The sequence below is a fragment of the Triticum dicoccoides genome, chromosome 6B (genome assembly GCF_002162155.2).
Source record: "Triticum dicoccoides isolate Atlit2015 ecotype Zavitan chromosome 6B, WEW_v2.0, whole genome shotgun sequence".
NCBI classification, from domain to species: domain Eukaryota; kingdom Viridiplantae; phylum Streptophyta; class Magnoliopsida; order Poales; family Poaceae; genus Triticum; species Triticum dicoccoides.
The window spans coordinates 636964244-636973289 of record NC_041391.1 but is presented as its reverse complement, the minus strand read 5'-3'; the positions used below and the strand labels follow the sequence as shown (position 1 = coordinate 636973289).

Here is a 9046-nt window from a genome sequence, read left to right as displayed (position 1 = left end):
GGTCCCACGAGGCAGGAGGGTGCGCCCAGGGGGGCACCCCCACCCTCGTGAGCACCTCCCGTATCTCCTGACGTGCACTCCAAGTCCTTCGGGTGGCTTTCCTTCCAAAAATAACTTCTCCTGTTGATTTCGTTCCGTTTTGACTCCGTCTGATATTCCTTTTCCTCGAAACACTGAAATAGGCATAAAACAGCAAATCTGGGCTGGGCCTCCAGTTAATAGGTTAGTCCCAAAAATAATATAAAAGTGGATAATAAAGCCCAATATTGCCTAAAACAGTAGATAAAGTAGCATGGAGCAATCAAAAATTATAGATACGTTGGAGACGTATCAGTGGGGTCTCGGGCGCCAGCCATAAAGGCTTCAAAAGCAGACAAAAAGGAGAAGCTATTTACTTGAGGTTCACGCTAGCGAGAGAGAGGACTCGTAACCGCCGCCTCATGTACTGCATAGTTCCGCTCTCACTCATAGTGATAACTCTTCTCGCGTATACCATTGTTTAGATGGATGGCGTTGTAGTTGCAAGTATTCGAGACTTGCATGTATCGCTATTTTTGAGATGATGACGAGATACCACTTTGTGTTGGATGATGATTATGATGAGACTATTTGTATGTATATGCTATGATTACATTTGTGGTCTCGCAGCCATTTGTATGTGTATCATGATGACATTTGTATGTGCTAAAGATTCTTGTATAAAGCCTATTCAAATACAAAACAAATATGCAGATTTTTTTTCAAAAACTATTGAAATTAGCAGTAGCGTGACAATAGCAGTAGCGCGTATAGGTAAAGCGCGCTAGAGCTATTAGAAGTAGCGAGCATCCATGCAGCACGCTGCTGCTACACTTATATAGCAGTAGCGCGGGGGCGCACGCGCTGCTGCTACGTGTTAGCTGTAGCGCCTTATTAGTAGCGCCGCACCCCGCGCTACTGATATACCTAGAACCCGCGCTGCTGCTAGGCTTTTCACTAGTAGTGACCGGCACCGGGATCTGGTGCGGATCCAGGTGCCAGTGGTGCGCTAGCGTGACGTTGCCGTAGGGCAGCGGCTACCCGTACTCCCGGTGCCACCGTGCTTGGTGCACCGAGATGTGTAGACGCTGGCGACCTGGGCGGAAACGTGCTGGCGCTGGAGGAGGAGGAGGGGGAGGAGGAGCACAGGAGGATGAGGCATCGGGGGTGCCCTTTCCCTTGCCACTGCTGCTGCCGAAGAGGCCCATTACTTGCTAGGGTTTGGTGTCATCGGCAAGGAAGCACAAGGGGGTGGGGGGCAGATGTGGACGGAAGTGGGTGAGGACGGCCCCGCCACACACGTGGTTAAAAAAGGATGCTTCCACTGGCTGACTAGTGGGCTCGCTGTCGGTGGTCATCATAAATTAGACGACATGCGGTAGTTGGGCCGCCTACAAGTGGGGCCGTGGCGGACGCCGAGGAGACGCGCGGAGCGTCCACGCCGACGCATTTCAGGCTCAATTTTGGGCCGGAAATGGATTGGCACGGATGCCAGGCGGGCGAGATTTAGGTTTGGGTCGGCGCGCTGGGCCTCCACCTTTGTCTACGCCGACCCAAACGGACGCAGGCGAACAAAATGGGTCGCCCTGTTGGAGTTGCTCTGTTTTGACATCTCAGTCATGTGCTATTCCTTTGCTTGGTTACATTCCTTTGATTTCTTCACATCCAAACGAAACAACCCTCAATTTTTTAACCCAACGTTTGCCTGATTACAAAGGTGAATTACATAAGCACGTGTAATCATCATAAGAGATAGGAACACCATGAGGACGCGGCCTGTTTGTGTGCCAGCTTCTTCATCAAGTGCGTCCAGAGTATGAAGTCATCGATGATTCGCTTAAGGGTGAAGATATTGTGATGGTTCTGTTACTTGAAAGTCATAGCGTTCCCTATTCGGACTTAAGTAATGTTTAAATGTGTTGTTATTTTAGGTGATGTGGCAATGGATTATAGCCGGCTATGCTATTAACCTTGCTCTAACCATGCTCTTATATACCGACAGAAAGAAACAAGCCAAGCCACCCGATCTAATCCAACGAATGTAGGTCATATATAGCAGCGAGTAGCCATGGGCCATTTGTTTCTTCGGCCCTACACTCCTACTAGTACAATTGGATTAAGAGCATCTCCAACAGCCGCGCAACACGTGACGCGTAAAAAAGCGTTTGCATCGCGTTGATCGCGAGTTTTTACGCGGTGAGGAGCGCTTGATCCAGCTGCCGCTGCAAATAATAGCGCACCTGAGCCGCTCTAACAGACGCGCTAAACTGCAGTGTGCGCGAGAAGCCGGTGCTTGCCAGTTCCCATATGTTGCATTTTGGAGAGGATGATGATATTTCAAACATCAAAACAAAGACATGGCATAGATTAAAATCACCCAAACAAGTTCATGACATAAAAGTTCAAATTCATACCCACAACATCATCCAACCAAGTTCAAAATTTGAACCAAGTTCATGACATAAAAGTTCACACAAATGAATGACCCGTCAACAATCATGCCTTGTCCTCGTCTTCATACTCCTCTTCCTCCGATTCAAAATACTCATCCGAAGACGATTCTTCCTCCTCCTCTTCATTGTCGTGCGCTGCATCAGCATGTGTAGCTTGGAAGGTGTTGGCAAGATCTTCAACGGAAGGTGTGTGACGAGGCACACTGGAAGACATTCCGCCCATGCCGCCCGGAGGTGCTCCGATGCCTCCAATGAGAGACGCAAAACTCATGCCTCCTGTGGTAGCTCTGAAGCCACCCATGCCTCCCATGGGCTCCATGGTAGCTCTGAAGCCACCCATGCCACCCATGTCGCCTATGGTGGCTCCGAAGCTACCGATGCCTCCCATGCTGCCAATGTCACCGCCTCCCATGCCGCCCATGCCACCGCCACCCATGCCGCCCATGCCACCGCCAACCATGGCTCATTTTTTGACCAAGACGCCTTCACGGGCAAGATTGACGTACTCATTTTGGTTCTCATCGAGGGTACATGTGTCCATGAAGAACAAGTACTTCTCCCATTCCAACAACCTAGTTCGATCCTCCATGGCCACCTTCCTCTCCTCCAATGCCACCTTCCTCTCCTCGGCCGCCACCCTCCTCTCCTCAGCCGCCAACCTCCTCTCTTCGGCCGCGACATCTTGGTTCCTTGCCATCTTCCTCGCCTCGTTCGCTTCCTTTCTTTCCTTCACAATAGCTTCCATAGCATTTTTTAGCTCGTCATTTCCTTTCCTCTTCTTCTTTTCTTTTTTGTCTTTCTTGCATCCATCCGGTCTTTTTGGCTTGGAGTACAGAACCGAGTTTGGTGTAGGGTTTCTCTTGCCGTCATCACTTGATGCCTCCTCCTCATCATCATCCAAATCAATAGTTCGCTTGCGTTTGTTGCTCTCATCATCATCATCGATAGCATCACGGGGCTTCCAGTTCTTATCATCCTTCAATTCTTTATAGCAATGAGGCAAGGTAAATGGTCTTCCTTTCTTGATCTTCCCTTTTTTGGTCTTTTCTCCTCTCCTTGGAACAAGTTTTGTGCAATATTGAGCTACAAAAAAACAAGTTAGCACTAGCAACACCAAGAAGATGCATGATGAACATGGAAGAATCATGAAAGAAATGGCACTTACCCTATCTCTATCATTAGTGCCACTTGGGTACAACTTGTCAACTGCCTTAAGTGCGGTCGCCCACCTTTGACAATCTCGGTTGATTGTCGGCCACCGGGAGCGAAGAGATCTTTCGGACTGGTCAATTCTACTTTTGTTGTGTACATCAAAGTGTTCCTTCATCCGGAGCCAATATGCATGTCTACTTCGATCCCCTCCAATGGAGGGATCCCTCGACACTTGCAACTAAGTATTGCATAGCAAGATGTCTTCATCCATGGTGTAGTTGCCCCCTCTTCCTTTCGGTGCATCGACGATGCCCTCATCATCCTTGTCCACCTCAAACTCATGACCATCGAAATGCATCTCATTGGTTTGAGACCAATGAGAATTGTTGGAGCCAACACCCATAGTTGACATATATGCCTCATCATTGTAACTACAAACTATATCCAACGAAGAAAATAAGCTATCCATATGTATGCATTCAAAAAACAACAGCAAAAGAAGTTGACGAAATTTTACCTTGTGGGCATTTCATCAAACACCTTGTGCGCGTCGGCTGCCGGCTCAACAAGTGGGCTCGCCGGCATCGGTCGTCGGCGCGTCCGTCGCACGCCCTGCAAGCTTCTTCTTCGACGGCCTAGAGGAGTCGTCCGCCGCCTTGTTCTTCTTCGCGGATACCTTGCCCTTCTTCGCCCGCGCCGCATTTAGGAGCTTCAAGAGGGGGCATGTGGCTTCACGGCGGGCGCCGGCGCGACGCCACCCGCCGCCGCCGTGTCCGTCCGTGGCGGCATGAAAAGGTCGCGCGTGATGCTGGTGCTTGGAGGAGCACCGGCGGAGGCGAAGCCAAAGCTCCCCGTGCTAGGGTTTGCGGCGGCAGCGGCAGCGGAGGGGTCGCGGGTGTAGGAAGGGGTGAGGGGGGTTCCGACGCGTCCGTCCATCGGGCCAATTCGCCGGCGGCAACGCGAGCGGGGCGAAAGTGGCGCGGTGGAGAGGGTGCAGCGCGAGCGCTTGAGTGTGCGGCGCGCGGAAGAGGGCACACCAAATAAATGGCGCGTGATGGCATCTCAGACTGGACGCTGAACTCTTTATGCCGCACACGCGGTTATTGCACCTCCACTGGAGCTCGCTGAGCGGTTCCACACGCGCTAAAAACCAGAAATTTCCGGTGCACCGCTTAGGGTATCTCCAGCCACGCCCCCAGGAAGGCCTCCGTAGGCGTTTTTTCACGCCGGCGCTGAAAAAACGGCCCAGTCGCGCCCCCAGGAGCCCGATTTTCGCCGGCTTGGGCCGAAAACAGCGCCGGCGGACCCAGCCCGAACCCGGCGCGCTGGGGGGCGCCCGGGGGCGCCGGGCGAACTGTTTTGGCGCGAAAAAGCCGCGGGCCCGCCGCGTCAGCGACACGGCTCTCTTCTCGGCCCTTCGTCGTCCTCGTCGCCTCGTTTCCCGCGGCGAATCAATACCAAAGCTGCCGCGCTGCCACGCCGGTCAGCCTGCACAATTGATGCCTCACGGGCGGCGCAGTGAAGACCGGACGACGCGCGTCCCTCGCCCTCCCTCGCCCGCCACGCGTACACACGGTGACACGCGCGCCTTGGCCTATATATGAAGCGCCCCGGCGCACTCGGCGACTCACACTCTCCCGCCGCCGTCGTTTCCTCCCTCTCCTCTCCTCTCTTTCGCCGTCCCCAGTTCACAGCCATGGCCGAGCGCTTCCCAGGCGACGGCGCGGCGGCGAACGGCTTCGGCCGCCGCCATCTTCACGAAGACGAGGCTCGCCTCCTTTACGAGGCCGAGTACCCGGTCCCGCCGGACATGCGGGTGCCCGGGACGTGGAGGATCAGCGCTGGCGGCGTGCCGGTGCCCCCGGTACCGACCGGCGCGGCACGGCGTGCGGAGATCGCACGCATCCGCTCGAACCTACCGCGTGCGGCGAGGGAGGCGCCACGGTACGCCCCCGACAGCCCGCTCTGGGAAGCGTACTTCCGCCGCCGTCAGGCCGAGCAGCTCGAGGCCACCAACGGCGTCGTGCCCTCCGGCAGGCTCAACGCCGCCGGCCGGCGTCTGTGGTGGGGCGTGCCCGGGCGCACGTTGGAGGCTGTCCTCGAGCACATCGAGGGCGGCAACACGCCGCGCCTGGAGTACCCCGCTCCCCCTTCCTTCTCACGCCGCTGGGGAAGCTCCTAAACCCCGAGGCGCATGGAGACCGGGGGGTCCTCCTCCTCGTCCGGCGGCTCGCCCTGCCTCCGCCCTGTCAAGCCGGAGCCCCAGGACACGCCGGTCAGCGCGCGCACCCGCCGCTCCGGCGGCGCCAACGCCTCTCCACCAGCCGGCCGCTTCGTCCTCGCCGAGCCCAAGCCGGAGCCCGTCCTCCCCGCGGAGTACGAGGAGATAGCCCGGCGCGGCTTCTCTGACGAGGACGCCATGCGGTGGGCGCGGGACGACTACCTCCGCGACGAGATGGTCCGGCAGCGCCGGGCCCTGGAGGAGATCGCCGCCCGCAAGCGTGGGCGCGAGGACGAGCACGGCGTCGTGGTCCTCGACAGCGACGACGACGACGCCCCCGGACCGTCCAACCCGCCGCGCCAACCGGTGGAGGGATGCAGCAGGGACGGCGGAGGCGGCGGCGACGACGACGACGGTGATGACAACGACGGCGGTGACTACACGTGGTTCTACCGCCTCCTCGGCATGTAGAACCGCGTGGACGGGCGGCGGGGGAGGCGGCGAGGGAGACGGCGTAGTTTTTTTTTTCTTTTTTTGTAAAATATGTTTAAGTTTGCATGAACTCGCCGATGTTTGCGTTAAATTTAAGTCGTTTTTGCGCCGTGTTTGACTTTTTTGACTAACCGTGGGCGCCGCGACTGGGGGGCATCACGTCCCCAGTGCGCGGTTTAGCGCCGGTGCGCCCCGGGGGGCGGTTTTTTGCCTCTCCTGGGGGCAACGGCTGGAGATGCCCTTATATAGCGCAGCTGTTGAGATGCTCTAAGTGGCCTGTTCGCTATCGTTCTACACAACCACACTGACCACTCAGGGCCCGTCGCTCTCAAAAGAAACGAACCTTCTTAACAAACAAATAAGATACAGTGTTCTATAGTTACAATGGACGTCGATCTACAACTAGTTCTTGAGCAGGAGCACGTCGTAGACCAGCCCATCAAAGTTGCGGTGAGACGAGCCGCCGGGCATGGCCGCCTTGACCGCGCTCTTCTTCCACTCCGCCGCTCTCTTCCTCATCCCCTTCCCCTTCTCCCCTTCCATGATCTCCGTGATAAGCCCCGCGACGGCGTCGCGCCGGACGTTGTTATCGATCTCCATGCCAATGCCCCACTCGTTGCACTGGTACCTGCAGTTGGTCTGCTGGTCTGCGAAGAATGGCCAGCTGATCACCGGCACGCCGCCGCACAAGCTCTCGAGGGCCGAGTTCCAGCCGCTGTGCGTCAGGAAGGCGCCTACGGCGGGGTGGTCCAGCACCTCCTGCTGCGGGCACCAGGACGCCATGAGCCCGCGCCCCGCCGTCTCGGCGAGGAACTCCTCGGGAAGCACCGCGGCGTCACCCCTCACCAGGTCTCGGCGGATGATCCACATGAACTGCTTCCCGCTCTGCGCCAACCCCCACGCGAACTCCACCATCTGCGCGTTGGTCATGACGGTGATGCTGCCGAAGTTGACGTACACGACGGAGTCGGGCTCCCTGCCTTCCAGCCACTCAAGGCACTCCTCCTGCTCCTTCCACAGGCTGAGGTTGATGGCCGAGCGCGGCGTGGGCCGCTCCTCGTGCGCCAGCAGCGGGAGAGGGCCGAGAGTGTACACCTTGGGCAGGCCGAGCGCCTCCATGGCCTCCACCGCCTCGCCCTCTAGGTCGGCGAAGCTGTTGAGGATGACGGCCGACGCGCCGGCCGTGCGTTCCGTCTCCCTCAGGACGTAGTGCACTATGTACTCGTCCGGATCCGTGGTGCGTATGAAGGACGGGAAGTCCCTGAGCCTCATGCTCCTCAGGCCAGGCACGTCTTCCACCGGCGTGTCAAGATATCCGTTCGTCAGCTGCTCGGCATCTGCATGCGCGTAAAGATAGAAATTCAGATAAGAGCTTCAATCAACGCTGATAATGGGCAGAGTGTGCACGTGTTGGAGACACAACGTGCGCCGCGTCGAGTGACGGGCGCACTGAGTAGGGGACAAACTAAAAGCTGTACGTACGTACGTACCTTTGAGTGGGACGATGCCACGGCCGATGAGGAGGCGGTAGTGGCGGTACCCGAGGTAGCTGATGGCGCTGGCGGTCCAGAGCTGGACGTAGGTGAGGCCGAGCTCGTTGGCAGCCTCCATGGAGAAGCCCATGACGACGTCGGAGACGACGCAGGTGACCGGCGGGTGGCCCGTGGCGGGGTCGTTGAGCCGGGCGAGAAGGCTGCGGAAGGGCCCGAGGCAGGTCTCCGTGGTGGACTTGCAGAGCGCCGGGATATCCTGCGTGACGTCGTCGTCGTCGGACGGCGGCAGGCCGTCAGGGATGGTGGCGAAGCGGAAGCCCGGGAGGCCGGCCACCGCGGCGAGGCCGCGGGAGCGGATGAGGCGGGCCTGGTTGTACTCGGTGTTGACGAAGGTGACGTGGAAGCCCCGGGCGTGGAGCAGCTTGGCGACGTTGAGCATGGGGGTGATGTGCCCCTGTGCCGGGTACGGCAGGCACACCGCGTGCGGCTTCTCGGCGGCAGGCGTCATGATCGAACCCATCTTCTCCCACACGATCAAGACCAGTCGACGGCTGGCGCTTGCTTCGTTTCGTAGCTTGGTTGGCTGGCTGGGATCGGTGTGATGGATTGGCTGCCTCGGCACGAGCGGCTGTATTTATAGGCAGGCACGGGTTGCTCAGGTAGCAGGACGCATGACAGTGAGAATCAATCCATTTTGTTATGAATAACGCAAGTGATGACGTTTGACGTATTAGGATCGTGTTGTTTGGGGTGAGTAAACTGTTTGTTTATTGCAGCATGGCTGCTTCGAGGATGGAGACCTCATGGTCATGGTGCACGGAAAGCAGCCGCGTGTGATCATGTATGGGTCATCCTGAGGTCGGTACGCGCGCAACGGCGCCGCATGGACAACAGCGGCAAGCTCCGGCCATGGTGCTATACGTGCGCGCTGAAGGGGCCGAATCGGCAAGGTCCCATGCGTTGTGAACACCAAATTACTCCCTCCGTTTCTAAATATAAGTCTTTATAGAGATTTCACTATAAATCACATACGGATGTATGAATATATATGTACGTTGAGGCAGATATAGTAACGGAGGGAGTAGGTCACATGGTGCTATATGTGCGTTGAGGCACATATAGTAACGCCCGGATGCGTCCACACATGCCCGCCACATAGGACTGACCGTAAGGACCCGCACCAATTCTCTTGAAGGCCTCCCCTCTCCTTGCCCGGC

General features: G+C 57.1%; 1 protein-coding gene across 1 annotated transcript; it reads right to left on the bottom strand.

Moving 5' to 3' along the window:
- Window positions 1–6664: 6664 nt before the first annotated feature.
- On the bottom strand, window positions 6665–8422 carry LOC119320360 (7-deoxyloganetin glucosyltransferase-like). Its single transcript, XM_037594469.1, has 2 exons — window positions 7827–8422; window positions 6665–7673 (listed from the first exon to the last, which is right to left on the bottom strand). The coding sequence occupies exons 1-2, from the start codon at window positions 8347–8349 to the stop codon at window positions 6739–6741; spliced, it is 1458 nt and encodes a 485-aa protein (XP_037450366.1). The 5' UTR covers window positions 8350–8422; the 3' UTR covers window positions 6665–6738.
- Window positions 8423–9046: the final 624 nt, after the last annotated feature.

Coding starts and splice junctions, on each gene's coding strand:
- LOC119320360 (XM_037594469.1), bottom strand. CDS start 8,349: ATGGGTTCGATCATGACGCCTGCCGCCGAGAAGCCGCACGCGGTGTGC. Junction 7,674..7,826: donor TGGCATCGTCCCACTCAAAG/GTACGTACGTAC, acceptor ACGCGCATGCAG/ATGCCGAGCAGCTGACGAAC.